The 18,506-nt window shown below is 40.6% G+C and overlaps 2 protein-coding genes across 5 annotated transcripts in view; one reads left to right on the forward strand and one right to left on the reverse strand.

Moving 5' to 3' along the window:
• The window catches only part of NCF4 (neutrophil cytosolic factor 4), a 56,286-nt gene that overhangs the window by 2,226 nt on the left and 35,554 nt on the right, over nucleotides 1-18,506 (forward strand). The window contains exon 2 of one of the 4 annotated variants that reach the window (XM_065631860.1): nucleotides 9,205-9,332. In XM_065631860.1, the coding sequence (XP_065487932.1) occupies nucleotides 9,239-9,332 (94 nt within the window). In that variant the 5' untranslated portion in view covers nucleotides 9,205-9,238. Of the gene's footprint in view, nucleotides 1-9,204; nucleotides 9,333-12,893; nucleotides 12,956-18,506 lie in introns of those variants that run through there. The other 3 variants (XM_065631817.1, XM_065631834.1, XM_065631826.1) reach the window with 3 other exon arrangements.
• On the reverse strand, nucleotides 6,303-14,480 carry PVALB (parvalbumin). The gene is made up of 4 exons (XM_065631874.1): nucleotides 14,349-14,480; nucleotides 12,248-12,380; nucleotides 11,650-11,759; nucleotides 6,303-6,331 (listed from the first exon to the last, which is right to left on the reverse strand). The coding sequence occupies exons 1-4, from the start codon at nucleotides 14,407-14,409 to the stop codon at nucleotides 6,303-6,305; spliced, it is 333 nt and encodes a 110-aa protein (XP_065487946.1). The 5' UTR covers nucleotides 14,410-14,480.

The raw sequence follows: 18,506 nt of genomic DNA on the forward strand, positions 1-18,506 counted from the left end.
TTTCAGATCCTCCCTCTAATCATCTCCAATCCTTCCTTGCTCTGGATTTCCTTTTCCCAAAGTCCCAGACCCTGAATTTCTGTGTTGTTCACCCTTTGGCCCCTGTCTTGGAGCTCTCTGTCTGTGTATTGTTGCTCTTTCCTACTTCAAAAGCGAGGGTCCCCCTCCTGCATTGCCAGAAGCTGTTTGCACCAGCTGCTGAGCATTGCTGGGCACAGTCTTTGTGGCTTTCTTCCTACAGATGTAGGGCCTTGGTTCCTGCTTCAGATGAAGTTGTAAACATCTGGGCTATAGAGTGAACTTAGAAAAATTCTGAATGAGAAGGATCCTGAGCTTGTAAAAATAGTATACACACAGGAAAAAATTTACACGGTGGCTGTTCATTGTTATGTGTTCTGTGTTTTGTATTCAATAGACTAGATGAAATTTCAGGTTAATTTTGATCTACCGGGCCTTCAGTGAGAAATTATTTCAATTCTATTGTATCAGTTATCTTCCTTTGGAGCATTCAAAACGACAATACATTTGAACACTATGATTGCCAACAGGCCAAAAAAATATGTAGACTTATTAAATCTATGGGCAAATGTCTCTTAAGACTCCTCTGCTTTGCTAAGAAGGCTATCACGTGTGAACAAGAATGTTAATACATGCACAGAGGAACAGAAAAACACTGACTCTAGTAATGGAGGTTGTTACAGAACATAATTGAACACTGACTGCAGCAAAGCTAAAAGGATACTTGCATTACAATGACATGAAATCTTTATTTTTTCCCCTAACCTCTGATTTCAGCTGTCTGACTAAGAGCAGGTGCTGGGCAATAGCTCAATTTCAGCAGCCCATTGCAGCTGAAAGAGTAGATGCAATTGTGCTGTATCCAGCAAAATGGAAAATTACTTTAAGGGGGAGAATGCAAATGTTTTAAGACAGAAAAATCTTCATTTATCTGCAGAAGGAAGCGTAAAATTAGCACAGCCACATAATTCTTCTTCTCCTTTATATTAAAGCAGTAATAAGTGCTTGATGATTTTCTATTACCTATATATTTTTGTGTCTTTCTAGTGATACGTTTTTTTAAACTGCATTGTATTGTGAAAATTCAGGAAGTGGTTTGTTAACAATTAAAATGTTAGAATTAAAAAAAAGTTTCCCAAATCTTAAAATGTGTCTGAACCATTTGGTTGCTCAGCATCCCAGGGCCCTTCCCTCTGATAATCAACGCTTAAGCATTTGACCTCTGGCCCTGTTCCTCTTATGACCTGTCTAGAAGCTCTAGTGGCAAAGTTGGAATTAACAGAGAGTTACCGTGTTCTTACCACCTGAAGGCCCAAGTATCCATTTCTTAATGCCAGTGTCATAGCACTGTAACACCAGTGAAACCAACCGTATTTTTATACATAAACCATTAATTGCTGAGACAAGCATCTCCTATAACTAAAAACTGTTGTTGCAATGTGAGTTGGACCTTCTGACTCAGGCACTGACAAGATCCTTTCACTTAGATTTTCCTAGGTGGAAGACTGAATGAGTTTATGAAAAACACGTCTTTCCTAGCTGCATGTTCCATAGGCTTATGAAGTGCCTTCCAGTATTTTATTTGGATATTCTGGTCCATTTATTGTTGTAGCTCATGCAGTACCTTCTGTTTTTCTTGTGGCTGGAGAAGGGACTCTACTATTTGTTTTTACATATACTTCTGTCTTTAAAAGTGTATCAACCTGTGTTAAGCTTTATTACTTCAGCAACCAGAAGAGTACTAACCAGAAATGCACTTCCTCCCTTGTGAAGTAATTATCCCACATTAGGAGATCCTACAGTCTGGGAAAGTTTTGATGATTGATCTCTCATGCACACAGCTAACCCCCTTTAGACACATTCGGCTTTGTGCTCTCTTGTTTAGGAGAAAGGTTGTTTTAAATGTTGGAGCTCTAGAGAGTGTTGGGGTTTCTGAAGAGTGTGCCTCTTTGGAAAAGAGAATCTGCCAAACTAATCTCTCAGAATGAAGATGCAGCAGCTCAGGCTGAAGCGTGCATTAACAATGAGAGAGTCCAGGACCTAGAGGAGGTATTTTAATCACCGGCATCTGCTAAATCCTGTGCTGTTGTGTTACCCGTGGTTCCTGGGTGGTGTTAGAGCAAGAATGTCAGCACATGGTGTAACCCAGCTGAATTTTGGTGTGTTAATGTGTGCCATATAATTTCTTTTTCATGTGCAATTGATTTATAAATAGGAATGTCTTCTCTATCTGCTGACCACTTAAATCTCAATCTGGGAATTTTAGAATCAAGTTATTTTGTGCATTATGCTCATTAATAAAAATTTTGTGGACTAATGTGTGTCTTCAGTGAACCTTGTATAAATTAATAATCTTTGATGTTATTTTGTTGAGGCAGAACATGTTGCAAATATTGTGAAATGCTGCAGTTTTTAATTCTATAACAATATTAACTCTGTTTTGGACAGAATATTGTTAATGTTTAGATAGTATAGCACAAAGGCTTTGGTAAAATCGTGTGTGTGTTGCTGCGATGGAGAATATGAACTGCATTTTCAGTCTTCAAAAGTATTCAGAAGCTAGAGGAAAATGTCCTTCCTTACCCCCAAAAGATGCAAAGTCAGAAAAGTCAAAAGAAATGAACAAGCAAATTTTGCTTTGATTAAGTGAACAAAGAGTGAAAGCAATCATAGAACATTAGGCAGTGATGAGCTCAGGACTGGTGGATAGACTGTAAATATAAGTCCTAGCTCAGTTTCTGCAAAGTGGACAGGTGTTATGGCCTCCAGTCCATTGATTCCCAAAATAAGACATGTGGAAAATTGCTGATCCATGAAACTCCATTGCAAGCTTGGCAGGACCCCTAAAGCATAAGCAATTATGAATTTATTGGTTAAGAGTTTGGTAATGGTAAATGGTGATCTGAGAAATTTTAAGAGTTGGCGATGGTCTGTTGGTACAAATCCTTTTTGTTAAATGCTGATGTCATTTGTCAGGAAATTATGGTTTGTCAATGACTTGAGTAATTGGCTCTTCTTCCTTCTGAGTGTAGCTAAGAAAGAGTTGTATTTGTTTCCTAGCAATATATAAGTAGTGTCTCTTTTTTGTGTGTATGTAAGCATAATTTACATCTTTTAAATCATGCAGTTGTGTCTTGTTACAAACCATTGGCTATGAATCTAAGGAAAGGATGTTTACTGATTACTTAAAATTTTGTCTTCAACAAGATGGTTGGGGGGTTTTGTTGTTGTTGTGGTTGGTTGATTGGTTTTTGGGTTTTGTTTTTCCCATAACTTCTACTGTGATACAACATGGAAGAAAACTGTGGAACACTTACTGTTCAGGAAAAAGATGATGATGTAATATGCCAATTAAGAAAGTTAAGGTAAATGTTTCATGGAGAAACTTAATCTTGCTCCTTGCTTATGCATGTGAGAGTTAAAACCTCTTTCTTCATGAAACATTGCAGGGTAATGTGGATTTTTTTGGTATTTGTCAAGCATACAATAATCCACACTCTGCCGAAAGCCTGATTACATTTTGTAGCAAATTCTACTTTCTTCAGCCCTTACAGTAGCTTCTGTGACAGTCTTAAAGACATTGAAATGAGACCAATATGAAATGAATAATTTAATATATTGTACTGATATTGTTTTATATTTTATTTTAACTTAAAATTTTGCATTTCCTTGCTGCATTTTGAGCCACAACTAGATAACTTCCATCTAACAGGAAAATTTTTGTCAATTGGAAGTGGAACAATACAAGTTTTGGGAAAGGTTTGGAAGGTTTGGAAGGAATTTGGGTGGGAAAAGTAAGCATCTAAGATAAGCATCGAAGAGCCAGAAGTGAGAAAAGTAGTACTTTGATAATTGATGAAACAGTAATTTTATGTTAGGGCAGAGATGTCTTTATTTTTTTTTTCTTCAGTGATAGAAGCATGAAGTATTGAAATTTGAACTTTGAATTTAACATACAGTGAGGGAAAAAAAGTGGCTTAAAACAGATTTTATGAGAATTCTGATTATATAGGTTCTGAGTATACCAGTTGCATATTTGAATAAACTGACCAAATGTTTAGAATATCAGGTACCATCACCATGAAAAGTAAAGATGGTATTTTGGAGGTCGCTCTATCCATTGTAACTGGTATCTATATTATAACTTTTTCAGTTTGAAAGTAAAAGGATATTTCTTTTCATCTTATCTATTACTATACAGCTGAAAAATTTCAGGCCAAATTAGGCACTTAGTGTTGCCTGTTCAGGAGTTGTTGAGGGAATAATGTGAAGAAAGAATGATATAGGAATCATTGGGGTCTTCAAACTTTTATGACAGCAAAATATCCCCATTAATGTTGCTGTAACTTATTCAATTTCACATAATGTGATATAAATCATTTTAGACTCATTAATGGCGGTGTTTATTTGCTATTTGTTCTATTGTGCTATTTTTTGGTTAAAGCCCTGGATAAAATTTCAGATTTTGTGCCATCCGGTGAAGTATTAAAATATAAATCCTAGCAGGCTCAAAGAATAGAAAGAGACTATAGAGGTGTTTATATGGCGATTTTTCTATTGATTCTCTGACTCCATGGATCTTTATTCATCATAAGTCAATAGCTAAGTTCCTAATTTTTTTTTCTGTAGGCATATACACTCTTGTAATTACATTTTATTGCCACTTGAGGTCAGCAGCTGCCGAGAAAAAGAAGTAAATAAACGGTCATTGCAATCCGTTTTCATTTGCTTTATTTAGAATACTTAAAAATCTATACATTCTTCAGGTATGTATATACATTGCGCAAAACCAAAGGATTTCTTTTGAACGCACAGCAGCTTCAGCAGAAAGTCTTTCTTGTAAGTTACTACGAGAGTGAAAATCTAGAATGGCTTTAGGGAGTGTTTGTTGACTTCCCGAGTAGTGTTAGGTAATCCCTGTGGCAGAGAATGTTATTCAGTACAACGTGATGGTGACAGGGTATTAGCTTTATTTTTTTTTTATACTAAATTAGTAAATCTGAACAGAATGTGGTATTATTGCTGCAGAAAATAGTTTGGAATCCAGAAATAGCAAATATCCTTCCTTTCTATTGCAGTAGTCATCAATGTTATGTCAAGATGTGGGGAAGATGTGGCCTAAAAGTGATTTTCCCCCCACTCCTTTAATCTTTGCTAAAACAAAACAACAACCAACCAACCAAAACAAAACAAAACCACAAAAAAACAAAACCAAAAACCAAACCATGAGCTTGGTGCCAGAGTTACTGAACAGGATTTGGGAAACATGTTTAGCTCTTGGCTCTGTCATAGGCTTACTGTTGGTTAGTCATTTCCTTGGCTTGAGTTTCAGCAGTTTCCTATATGTAAATCAAAGAAAGATATTCACTTCTCTGGTGAAGTTTTAGAAGAAATGTTTTCTGATGGAATTTTTTTATATATTATTTTAACATTAGGAGTGTCAACAATAGAATCACACCTGAATCTTGGTGTCCCCTTTCCTGAAATTCATAGTGTTTTTTTCTTGTGAATATTCCGTTCTTTCTGTCCTAGAATGTTGTGTAACATTGCTAGTAAATATACCCTGTGTTTCAGAAATGACCACTTTTTAATAGTTTATGAAGTTGTCCCCATGCATGATTGGCACCAACTGATATTCCTGTCAAACCTTTTATCCAAAAATCTCCCTGCACCAGACAAATTTAACAAATTATACAGACAAGGATCAATTTACTGATCACTAAAATGCAGCAGGGGAGATGTAGGTTAAATATTAGGAAATACTTTTTAGCTATAACACTGATTAAGTCAAAAGAACAAACTGCCAAACGAAGCTGGGTAATTGCCATCACTAGGGATTTTCCAGGCTGTAAGTATGCATCAATTTAGCAGGGATGGCTTAAAAATAATGCAGTCAGTTTTGCCACAATTCAGAACTTGGACTGAATGACTCATTATATGCAGGTTTTATCCCAAATAATGTCTCAAATTTCTTCCCACTTTACCCTAGCTAGGGATAAAGCAGCAGGGATGTCAGCTATAGAGTGAAATTTTCTCTCAGCATGTGCCAAGCCTACATGAAGTAAGAAACAAGTTATAGTGAGAGAGAATAAAGCTCAGATTGATGTGACCTTTATTATTTTAACAGTGTCTTTCAGCACAATTACAGAGTTGCAGGATTGCAGAGAACAGAGCTGAAGTATAAAATAACATAAATAAATAGAACAGGAGCCAAAGCAGCCAGCAGGAGGTGGTTGGAATTGGGCAGTGAAGGATGGATGAAGGGTTTGCATTGGTCAAAGCCTTTATGATTCAGCCACCAGAGTTGCAAATTCTGGAGAAAGGAAAAATTTTTGAAAATATTAAGAAAGGAAAATGTAAAGAAAGAGGAAGCATATTACAATGATTACAGAGTCACTGGTGTAGCAGAAACATCACAATAACAGAGGAACAAAGAAATCCAAGTTAATTAAAGGGGAGGTATGGCTTGGGAAATCTTACAGTGAAATGAAAGGATTTTTTTGAGGGTAAGGAAGAAATGCTATACATGCCAGACTGTCAAGACTGTCCACTGCTACTCATCTGAAGAACTTTATTGGTTTCCTGTTATTCCTTTGTAAATCTCAATGGGATGAAGGCAAGAAGCAGAAATTTAATTTTGCAGTGAGATGAATTTCCTTTATATCAGAGTTTGGCAAAGTGTCTCATTAATGAGTCTTTCAGAGTATTCATGTCCCTATGTTATAAATATATTATATTTACACTCAATTTTGTAACGGCAAATTGACTGAAAATGACAGATTACAAAACCAGACAGCTGATACAAACCTACGTAGCAATCTTGACCGCATTGGTGATAATGAGAAAAATCCCCTTGATCTCAGAGGGCTGGGATTTTACCCTGTGGCTTTTATTAGTGTTACATCTATAATATTTACATAAAGGTATCTATTTGTAGCTTGGGGTTATATAATGCCTTTCAGTAGAGTGATAAAGTTATCGCAATGAATAGCTGGCTGGCGTACTGCACTCTGAATAATGTACTACCCAAGGAGGTTATAATTCCGAACTCCGTCTAACCTTCGAACAGTTACACTTGAGAATACCTTGCAAAGTTGTGTGCACCTCAGAGCATTAAAAATGACAGACTGGAGGGAATCCCAAGAAGGGCAACAAAGATGATAAAGGGATTAGAGAGTATACAGAGAGAATGGTTTATGGGTTTAACATAATCAGCTGAGAAGAAAATGCCAAATAGGGGAGGCAGTCATCTGTAAAGGCTCAAGAGAAAATTACTGAAGTTTGATATCATGAAAAATAATGTCTTACAACTAAAAAAAAAGATAGGAGATGAAAATTAGACATTTTAAAGAACATTCTAATGTTCAGTTGAAGAATGCTAAACTCTAAACAAGTGAGATCTTTGCTGACTGGTGTGTACAAACGGAGAGTACTTTTGATGACACGTCCAAAAAACACGTTGCCAAATGCTGACAAACCAGACTGAGAAATAAAAGTGCCAGAGGGTTTAAATTAAATCCAAATTTATCCATCATTTTGAAAGATGTAAATCCAAATTAGGATTAGTGATGCAGATTACTTAACACAAAACATGTATAACTCCTGTACATGGTGGGTACACAGATTGAAAGTGTTGCAAACTGAATTTAAGAGATAACGTAAAGTACTTGTGATAGAAACCCAGACTATTCTGGGCAGAAAAGGAAAAAGGCTACAATTATTAAATCACTGTGTGAATAAATCCTACAGAGAGAAACTGCAATGAATGAAACCTTTCCAAAAGGGAAAACTAAATACGCATATTCTGTTAGAACAAGTCGTCATACTTGCTACAGGTAAATTAAATCTTTGTTATAATCATTTGTCTCTACAGAATATGTTTGGAAAAGGTTATTCAAACTTGCAGCCGAATAATTTCTATAATATGATATTATCACTTAATGGTAATATATTTCACGGATACTTTCTGATAGCCAGCAAACCATAAAATACTCCTTCATGAATAGCTCCTGTAAGCTTTCTACTATTTTTAAAGGATTTTAAATATACTTTAAATATTTCAAAGATGTTCCAGATGAATAATCTTGTAAACTAGTTCACTATTTGTTTTCAGATGAGGGTTAGCCCAATCACAGGTGGCTTGTGGAGGCATTGTTATAAAGTGCATTCATATATGCAAAACTCCTGAGATAAGCCACTGTATATTGGTCCCTGCCTCTTGGTCATTCTTGTAAATGTTTATTTCCTCTGACTGGCCTGTTAATAAGACAGTCCTTGAGACTGACTACATCCTCTTCTCCAGCTATAATTCTCCTTCCAAACAAAATTGAGTTATACCTTTCTTTGCACAAATAACAGTTTTATAGTAAAAGGATTTAGACTATTGTGTCATATAAAATAATTTAATAGCTGTCTTGTGTCAAAGCTCTGACTTAAAAAGAGAGGATTGTTTCACTGTGCTCAGTATAGTTTAGTTGTATATACCAGCCTAATGTATACCCTGTATTATTTTACTGAAATGATGGATATCATTACAGAGAACATGTTGTAGGCTAGTGATTTCTCTCATCAGATTGTGGTTTTTACGTTATCTGTAAAATAGCAAATCTGTTTAGGAAACTTTGTAAATAGTGATTCACACTGATGTATTTTAGAAGATACAAGAGCACGAAGAGGGATAACAAAAGAAAAACTTCCAAAAGATTTTTTTTGTCATGACTTTTACCTATGGCAAGGTCATGACTTATCAATTGTAATTTTGAATGCTTGATGTCTCGTTTTTACAACATTTAAAGAAAATAATTTAAACATTTTAAAACATTCACAGAAGTTGAGCTGTATCAAGTGAAAGATTTTGACTTACTGGGATAAAAACTTGGATTTGTTCTGTCTGCAGTGCATGATCTTTGAAAGTTCTCTATGTACTTTCTCAAGTTTATTAATATCAAGAAACTGAAAGGCATGATGCGCATGTCCGGAACTAATACACAAAATAGATTTTAAAAAAACATTCTGAGCAGTAATCTTAATTTTCTTTTGTCCTCTTATAAATGTTCTCCTGAAGTGGAGAGAGCTGCTTCAGCATCACTTCCCAATCCAATCTGGAAGCTAATGTTTGCAGTTTTATTAGGTAGCCTGGCCTTGACCTGCAATTTTTTCAGATTTGTCATCTTCTGTTCACATCAGTGGAAGATGGAGGGGGCTTGACATCATACAGAAGATGATCACGTCTTGCATGAACAGGCTACAAGTTTTCAACTGTTTGAAACTGGAAGAAGATCAGCCACAAACTACAAATCTTGACCTAACAAGAGGTAAGGTGGTGGAACTATTTCTGAGATGAACGGTCTTGCAGGAGTGATGAAAGGTTTAAAGCAGGAGACCCAAGAGAAAATTTATAATGCGAGACCTCTAACTGGAAGAAGGCTGATTAGGTTGGGATTAATGTTTGTGATGATATGTGTGAGAAAAACGGCTCTGTGGTGTTAAAAATCCATGAAGATCAGTTCTTACAAGTGCGATGGGCTCCTGAGGGATGGCGTTCAAGGGCCATCTAGTGAATTAACATTAAGCCCTGTGAAAGGCTGCCTGTTTGTGATTTTTAGTGAAAACTGGTGCCTGATAACTCAGTTACAGGGAAGCAAACAAATGGTTTGCAACAGAAATACAGCATTGCAATACTGAATATGAATGTGATATATGTTCATGACTCTGCAGTTCATTTACATAGGCAGTTATAATCTGGAATTAGATTTATGAACTAAAGGAAAAGCTGAAAAGTATCTGTCATACTCATCCTTTGGCCACTGTCCCAACTGATAAATTTGCATGTATTTCAAGCCTTCCTGGTCTAATAATTTGCTGTCCGAGTCAAATTTAAGAAGACGAAAAGAAATAATGTTTATAGTGGGGATATGGCCAGAAGAAGCAGAAGAAAAATGCCCTTCATTATCTTCTTGTTATTGCATATAAATTCAGAGTAATTCCAGTTCAAAGTTTAAGGAAGGGTAAAAGTTGCAGAAGAAAGAGATAAGGAGAAGAGGTGCTTCATGTGCTTTCTTACAACGTACCAGCTTTTAGGCATTGTTTCAAGTTAAAAAAAAAGTTATGGTCAATCTTAAATGCCGTATCCTCTTGTATAAGGCATAATCATGCTGCAATATAGTTATTTTATTCCACTTGATACTGCTTTTGTTTTGCAGCCTTCTGGGAATAACTGAGAATGTGTCTGATGTGAGGCTGGCAGATCAGCTGTAAGCTTACTTACCTGAATCAATTTTCTTCTGAAAATTTTACCCACTGATTTTAGTACTGCTTCCACTAATTTTAATGGGAATAAGGAAGACCAATATAAAAAGCATATGGAATCTCAAATAATGACACACTCCTTGGGTTCAGTAGCACTGCTAAGGTTTAGCAGGAACTTCCTCTACATGCTTCACAATTGCTCTTCTGCAACTGTAATATAATAATGATCTGAGAAATTAAGACGCTTTAGTCTAGAAACAGAATCATAGTCACCAATATGCCAGCATGCTATGGACAGGCAGTTTAGCTAATACATCCCCTGACTAATACGTCAATGGGTGATTTTGCATGCAATTTTTTCAGCGTCTAAATGGGGAAACTATGTTAGTTACCCATATTTTGCTTTTTATTCCTTTTTTAATTGCTTTTGATTTGGAGACAACATTTTTTACAAATCCCAGATGTCAGGTAACACAGAGAGATGTGAGGTTTTGTAGATTTTTTTTATTTCACCCTATCATATGGCTTGTCAATATGGTGAAAACTGAGCAATTGCCTGCTGTCTAGGTGATTTAGTACTCTGACCACAAACCCCTGCTACTATCTCCTCCAATGAGGAAGGATTTAATTCAGAAATGCATCTCTTCATATCTGTGTCTCAGGGATACAGAAGAAAGAGGAAAAAGGAGAAATTTGATATGTGGGCTAATTTGATCCATCCCAAGAGAGAACAAAACACAGCAGTAGTTTTTAAAGCAATGCTGTGAGAGGAAATGTTGTTCTTTTATTGTAGTACTCATATTTAGTAAAAGCGAGTGACAAACTTTCTCAGCTGTAAAGACCCACATAAACACTAGCAAAGCTGGATAGACAGTTATTGTATAAAAATTACTTAGCAGAATGACTGTACTTTAAATTTTAAGAGTGTTGCTTTGCTAAATCATGGATTACTTTCCTATGTACTAATCATTAAGCAGAAATACTGGTACTCAGCTTTTTTTCTTTGTCTTTTCTAAGTTTTAAAGTCAAGCCCGGGTCTTTGAACTGTCAGTGTCCCGATCCTCACTTCACTGAAATCAACGCAAAAATTAAACTAATTGGAGTAGAAGCTGAATCGGTTCTTAGTCCTGTGCTATAGTGTGCCTTAACTACATCTCGGTTTCTGTAAACTCTTGCCCCCTCTAGTGTCAGACCTCGGCTGCTGTTTCCCCTAAAGCCTGCAAGCAAGGTATGGCTAATGTAGCAGGACTTCGCATTTCATTAAATCCAAATTGTGTCCTTCAGAAGGTCACAGCCCCCAATGATTCCTAGATTTCCTCAGGTCTTGTACATAAGGGTAACGTTCGATTGTTACTGTCAAAGTTTACTCCTCTAATCACATACCATCAGCGCCAATTTTACCATCACCATCCTTATCTCCAGCAGCCAGAAGAGCCTTCGTTTCTTTGTCTGATAGGTCCCTTCCATCTGGGGTAAAGCCCTTCAGTACAAACCTAAAGAGAAGGCATGGAAAAAAAAGAAAGTGGTGGGTTTTTTGGTGTGTGTGGTTTTTTGGTTTGGGTTTGAGTGTGTGTTTGGTTGGGTTTTTTTTCCTCCCAGAACAGTTTCACTTTTTAGTTATTTGTACCACTGATTTGATATATGAGTTGGAATCCCAGGTTGTTTCTTCTATTGACCTTTTTTAACACTCAGGAAGAGTGCTGTACTCTGAAACTTCATTTGACTGAAGAGCTATCTGTAAGGTATTGATGATTCATGTGTTTGAGTCCTGCAATGAAAGCTACAGCTAGCTACCTCCAGCACACTTTAGATCATATAATCTGCAAACAACTGATCATTGAACACAAGTACTAATCAAAGATTGAATTGTATGCTATTATCTAGAGTCTTGTAAAAAAAAAAAAAAAAAACAAAAAACAAAAACCACAGGAAATTAGACTCTTAAGACAAGGTTGTTTGAGAAGGATATATCTTTACTTACTTTAATTCTTCCTCTTCGATGAAGCCACTTCGATCTTTATCAAGAATGTGGAAAACCTTCTTCACATCTTCTGGGCTCTTCTTTTTCAGTCCTACCATCTCGAAAAACTTCTTGTAGTTAAAAGATTCAGCCGCTATAAGAGATGAAAAGCCAGAGAACTGCTTAGAAAAGTGATTGAAACATATAGCAACACATACCTGTGGTTTTCTTAGTCACTGCTGCATGTCCTGCACTGGAAGGCACAGTCGAGCCCAGCTGTGGTAGGAGCTAGATGTACACACTGTAATTGTCCGTTCTTTACAGACACTAGTTGAATTAAACAAAGGGGGAGAGGGGTAGGGTATCTTTTGCAGATGAAGAGCTGAGAGCTACAAAGCAATGGAGACCTGCCCAAGGTCACACGGAAAGTCTGTGATAGAGTTGGGAGCTGAAGTCTAACCTGCTCTGTCTCAGTGCCTTAAACCTTTTTTTTTTTTTTTTTTTTTTTAAGATTTGACACTAGAAACGGTAATCTGAGAGCAGACTCTGATTATTATATCGCTGTCGCTTTTTTGACATTTCCACCCTGGAAAACAAACAAACAAGCACTCTTGCTCAACCACGGAACCTGGCATTGACGAGAAGTGTTTCAGAGCACATGGCTATTTCAGCTCTGTATCGTTTTCCTGAGACTTACTAGAAATCAGTGTTGCATTTCGACCGCTAAAGGTATGTGCAATCGTGGTATTTAAGCTCAGAGGCTGCAAGGGAGTGCTGTACGGTACGCTGCCTGCGAGACCTTGTGAGGCACCATCGCCGGGGAGAGAGAAAAAAAAAAAAGAACAAAACCAAAACACACAAACCCAAAAACCAAACAGAGCCCTTGAAATCGGAGCCGAGGTAAATGAGTTTACCTGCCCCACCTCTCCTGTCCTTTAACCATACCCGCTTTTGTCCCACCCGCGTAGCCCAACGACTACGGTGGGAATTAGAAATCCAATACAGTGACCTCCAAAACGTGCTGTGGACTTTTTTTTCCTTCCCCATGCATCCTTATTCCCGCCGCAGCTTTTCCTATGACATAAAATTAAGGAGGCTCAGTCTTTTGGGATCTGCCAGACTGAGGTCTGTCATCAGTTGCCGCTAATTGCATCTGCTCTGGGACTTAGAGATGGCCCCAGAACAATGAAAGCTAATGAGGAAAACAGCTGCTGGATCGAGCCAAGCAGTTTGTTGGTCCCTTCGACTCCCCGGCTGCGGAGTTTATTAGGGCTCAGCGGGTTTTGCGCGGCTGGCTGTCTGGGAAGGTCATCGCACAGAGCAGGACAGACAGAGGTTGCTCTCCTGGGTGGTAGGTCAGCCAGGTAGTTTGGGGGGAGGAAGGAGATAACATGCACCACGGAACACAATTTCTGGCGTTTCTCTAAGAGCAACCTTAACTACCTGCATCTTTGTAAGCACGAAGAGGGTTTGCTGTCAGTCTAGGGGTCGCGATGAATAAGAGGAGTAGGGACTATTTGAAAGCCGGAGCAGCCTGAGAGAGAGGTGTGGACCGCTGCAGCCATTCGTCCTGCAGAAAGCTTCTGCAGTCGAGCAGTGCACCCACTTGCTCTACTGTTGCCTTCTGCTCCATCCCGAAAAGCAAAGCCCACCCGGGGATTCCGCATAGGAAATAAAAAAAGAGCGATTCCTTATCCTTGAAATGAGAAACGGCAGTTCTGCAGTACCTGAAACTGAATTTCGGGGGTGAGTGGGAAGCTGCCGACATCCACGGCTGACTTCCCTATCCCACATCAAGACATAATCCACCCTGGTTCGCCGAGGGTTTTATTCCTTTTGAAAGTATCCTGTCGGTAGAAGCAAAGTATTGTCCGCAGTTACTGCTTGCCTTCCTTTAAAAGAAATATTTCACCTCTGTAATGTGCAGGGTAACTTTGCTGAGGATGCAGCCCGGCACTTGATAAACCCGTCATGCTTTCACTGCACTTCTGAAAACACATCCTCATTTGATATTTTGTCTAGCCGGATCCTCTAATCTTCCGCGAGTTTAAATCAATGCGCTGTTATCCTAAGATGAAGAAACGAAAGAGAGGGAAAGAGGAAAAAAAAAAAAAGCACTCACCTGAAAAGGCTCCCACAGCCTTCTTGATATCCTCAGCGCTGAGCACGTCAGACATAGCCATCCTGCAACTGTTTGAACAGGGAAGCAAGTGCGAAAAGATTAAAAAGTGCTTTTCTCATCATTTCTGCTCATATGACCAAAGCTGCAGTGCTGTGTGGGGATGGCACACCGGGAAAGGCTGGACCCGTGCCAGCTCTATAGCTCTGCGTGGAGAAGTGCCATGGGCTGTCGCTCTCCAGTTTGCAGAGCACCAAGTAGTCCATGGACGCGAGGGTTCGGCTAAAGAGAGGGGACGGGGATGCCTTTGCGGGGAGCGGGATGGGGGAGGACGCGAGTGGGGGTCGCTCCCCGGCAGGCTAGAGCCTAAGCCTTACTGGAGGAATGCCAAAGTCTGTCGTGATACCGGCTGGAGAAAGAGTTGTGCCAAGGTCAAGTTCTCAGGTGCGGTGGAAGAGCTAGTGGTGCAGAGCAGAGCCTTTTCCTTTAGGAAGTCGGGACGAGCTTTACCAGTTATATTCGTGATGAGTAAGGAACTGCAGCATATGCCAAGCTTCAGGCTGCTCTTGAGGTCGGGAAGCAAACGTAATGTAGCTTTTGAACATTTGCCTTATCGTTCAAACGCTTTAAACATCTCCCCCTTCCCCCTCCCCTTCACACACATATTCCTTTTAGACCTCGTTTCTTTCGGGCCAGTCCATATTAAGCATCATCCTCGCTGAATTAATTATCACATCCCTGAGAATCCTACAGATCCCGTTTGTAATGCACAATATGCTGCAGAATCTTCTGCGATATGATATGGTGAAACGAGATGCGAGGTGATAACATGCTCGTGCGGAGCTCCTGTGCAGTGGTGGGCACCTCAGGCGGGACCGGGCATTTCCCGACATCGCCAAAAAAGATTTAGAAATTGCAATGTGTTTTCTAGGTTTTGTTTTCTTCAATAAACTGTGCCCATATGGCAAGTCGTCCAACTCGTTCTCGGAGTTTGGGCAGGAGCCATTGGGCTGAGATAGCCAAGGTTAGGGCCCAGTAGTAGGGCAGATCTCTGCAGGAGTATTGGCATCGCTGCCTCAGGAAAGACGGGGGAGGGCAGAGCGGCCGCAGAGATATCCCCACGCTGCGATCGGCGGGTACAGCCCGATCCCGCTGACGCGATCTCACCCTTGTCCTCAGCGGGACCGCGGGAGAGCGGCCTTGAAAAGGAGGCGGCTGCTGCAAAAACTCGGGTCGCTTTGTCAGTGATTCCTCGGCGCTTTTGAAAGTACGAGCTCCCATCATTTTCTCAGCGGCCTAAGTTCAGCTATAACGGGTGAGTCATTAGCATGCCACTGAGCGCAGAAGGACGGAGGAGGAGGTGACATTGGGGTCTCCTTTTTTTTTTTTTTATTCCTTTTTTAAACACGGACTCTGTTGTGGGAGGGACTGTCGTTTTTCTCTCGTTGAGACTTTTTTTTTTTTCCTTTAAACCCATTTCCGTGTGTTTCTTGAGATGCAAGAGCGACTTAGTCTTCTCCACGGACAAACAAGGAGATGGCTGGAAAGCCGAGTCCCTCCCCCTAGGGTGAAGACATCTTTCCCTGATCCACAAGGCAAGTGGAGCTGTGCGCTCGGATGCTGAGCCAAGATAAAGTGCAGCCCCGCAGAAGGGCTCTGCGCACCTTCCCGCAGGGGTAGTAGTTCTCGCTCAGCTCCCCCCGTTGTTTTGGCGCTGGGTGACGAAAGGGTGCAAACACAGACAGTAGTTGGGTTACTCGGGTCCCTTGCTTTAGCGTAGTTCAGCTTGGAGAAAGGAGCTGAAAAAAGCCTCGTGTAGCACAGGTTAAAACCCAATCGTTAGTGCGTTTGACGCTTAGGTTAAATGTAGACTCATCAATATACAGCTATTTACAAGATAAATCAATGTGCATGGTCTTCTGTAATTGCTGACCCTTTACTGTTACTTAAATGGAGGAAGAGAGAAGAGTCTTTCCTTGTTTCTAGCGCAGACACCTCCGGCCTGATAGGACATGGCCATCAGCTTCCCGGCTTTGTATCCTGCTTTCCCTTCAGTATCGGTGCAGTCCGCAAAGGAGCTGGGCCTCAGTCTCCAGTTTCTTTTCTTCCGAAGCCGTTGCTGATGTTTCCCCCTTCTTGGGGCCACAGAACCTCCTTTGAGGTCCCTACAAACTGGAACGCTCCTGCCCATCCACCAGCGAAGATGCTCTCGTTGCGGGTGACTCGTGTTTCGCTGTCAGCCCCGCTCTGCTGACCGCGCAGAGCACATTTGGAGCGCTGCCCCCGGAGGTAACTCAAGCCGGGAGCTGGCGGCAGCGATGCGCAGCGCTGCCTGCTGTGCTGGCAGACGCTAATCAGGTTAACTAGCCTCATGGCAAGCAAACCGGCCAGAGGCGCGTAGTTGCCTGCCGTCTAAAGCCTATTCCGTGTCCTGAGGATGGGAGCCCGGCAGCTGCGCGTCTCGAACGATGCGCGAACGGCCCCGCTTTCCCTCGTCATCGGATCCGTCAGGTCGCTACGGCCTAATCGTGCTGGGAAGGCGAAAAGTGAGAGGTGCCAGAAAAATGAGGCTTCAGATCAGGTGGAGCCATTTGCATAGCGTGAGTAACATTTCCCCAGCTTCCTGTCTCCTGCTCGTCCATGGCCAGAAAAGTGAAAGCAGCTGCATAGAAGTTTACGAAGCGGACGGTTGGGGATCTAACATGCCGGAGTGGCAGAGGCCCGTCTCTAATCTCAGCAGCGCAACCGTTTTAAGGACAGCTAGCAAACTTCTAGAAGCTTTTAACCACCAAGTTGTAGTCAAAACTGTTATGTTATTCTCATATAAAAGGCGTTTCACGAATTGGCAGTTTCACACTCGACCCTTCACCTTTTTCTCATCATCCCTGCGAGATGACTGACGCATTTTTCTTTATTTCTGAGATTTTGCCAATTTTCCTGCCCGGACTATTTGCAAAATCCACACCGTGGATTTCCAAGTTGTCTGCACCGAAGCTTTCGTATAGATCAACTCCCCCTTCCAGTAGCCCCAGAATGATAATATTCTTACTAGGTAAACGATCAAGTAAATTAAGTGGAAACCAACCCGCCCTTGTCAAAAGCAAATAATTCACGGAGAATTTCACAAGTGGCAAGAAGCTCCCACGCCAAAAGCTGAAGCAGAAAGCCTTGAGTCCTGTGCAAAAAGAATGACACGTTTCCTTTATCTTCCTAAAGACCACACCAAGGAGACCAACTTCATCCCATCGCTTACGATTGTCTGTGCATAGAGATGTCATTTCTGCGACGTCTTTTGGGAGGGGTTGGCTTTGGCTTCACGACCGAGCATTTCAGTAAATTCTGTTCACCAAGTCCTTGCTCGCGTTCTCGCTCACTTTCTCCTCTTCCCTCCCGTTCTGTTATTTCCATTTTCTCACTTTGTCCCCTCCTTTTCTCCTTATTCCCCCCTCAACTTGTTCACCTATTTCCTCCCTTTAATGGCCCTTTCTTCCCCTTTGGAGTCTTCTCTGCGGGAAGCCATTCCTCTGTTTGGAAGATTTACACCTCTTTTGTCTCCGGGGTTTTGTTTGCGGGAAGGGGGATAGGGTGGGAGTGATGGTAGATATCCTTATCTGCTTTCCTTCGGGCGAAGGTCCCGGTTTCCTGCAGGCAGCGGGCAAATCCACCTTTGCTGTGGAAGTTTGAACATTTTCTTGCTACTTACCTTTTAGATCTCTCCTAAGCACGCTTGAAAAGGGTGTTAGATATGGAGGTGGTTTAAAAGGGGTGGAACTCGGGGTAGGAACCCCACTTATATAATGTCTCTTGCTCTTTCTATTTTTGGCAGGTGATGCCCACTCCTCACTGGTATCAGATATTCAGGGATTTTGGTGGCGGTGTCACATTTATCTTTCCCTTAACTAATCAAGGAACACTATTAATAATCCTTGGCACTCACCCTCCCCTGGCTGTGAAAACCTATTACCTCGGCAATCTGACGGTCCGCTTGAAACTTTATTGTTAAGGGTAGAGGCAGGCGGCATGAATCAGCTATTTGGGTGCAAATAGGCACTTCATGGTCCATCAGATGGAGGTGGCGTCGGCAATATCTGTCACGATGAATCAGGAGGGTCGGTTCGAGAGTTGGGACTCTGCTCTGAGCAGAGGAAGGGAATAAATAGG

Source organism: Caloenas nicobarica, chromosome 1 (assembly GCF_036013445.1).
Source record: "Caloenas nicobarica isolate bCalNic1 chromosome 1, bCalNic1.hap1, whole genome shotgun sequence".
NCBI classification, from domain to species: Eukaryota; Metazoa; Chordata; class Aves; order Columbiformes; family Columbidae; genus Caloenas; species Caloenas nicobarica.

What these genes read in the sequence shown, in the direction of transcription:
- PVALB (XM_065631874.1), bottom strand. Translation starts at nt 14,409, where the DNA reads ATGGCTATGTCTGACGTGCTCAGCGCTGAGGATATCAAGAAGGCTGTG. An exon ending in GGCTGTGGGAGCCTTTTCAG is followed by an intron (nt 12,381 to 14,348) that starts GTGAGTGCTTTT and finishes CATCTCTTATAG; the next exon opens with CGGCTGAATCTTTTAACTAC. An exon ending in TGGTAAAATTGGCGCTGATG is followed by an intron (nt 6,332 to 11,649) that starts GTATGTGATTAG and finishes TCCTTTCTCCAG; the next exon opens with AATTTGCAACTCTGGTGGCT.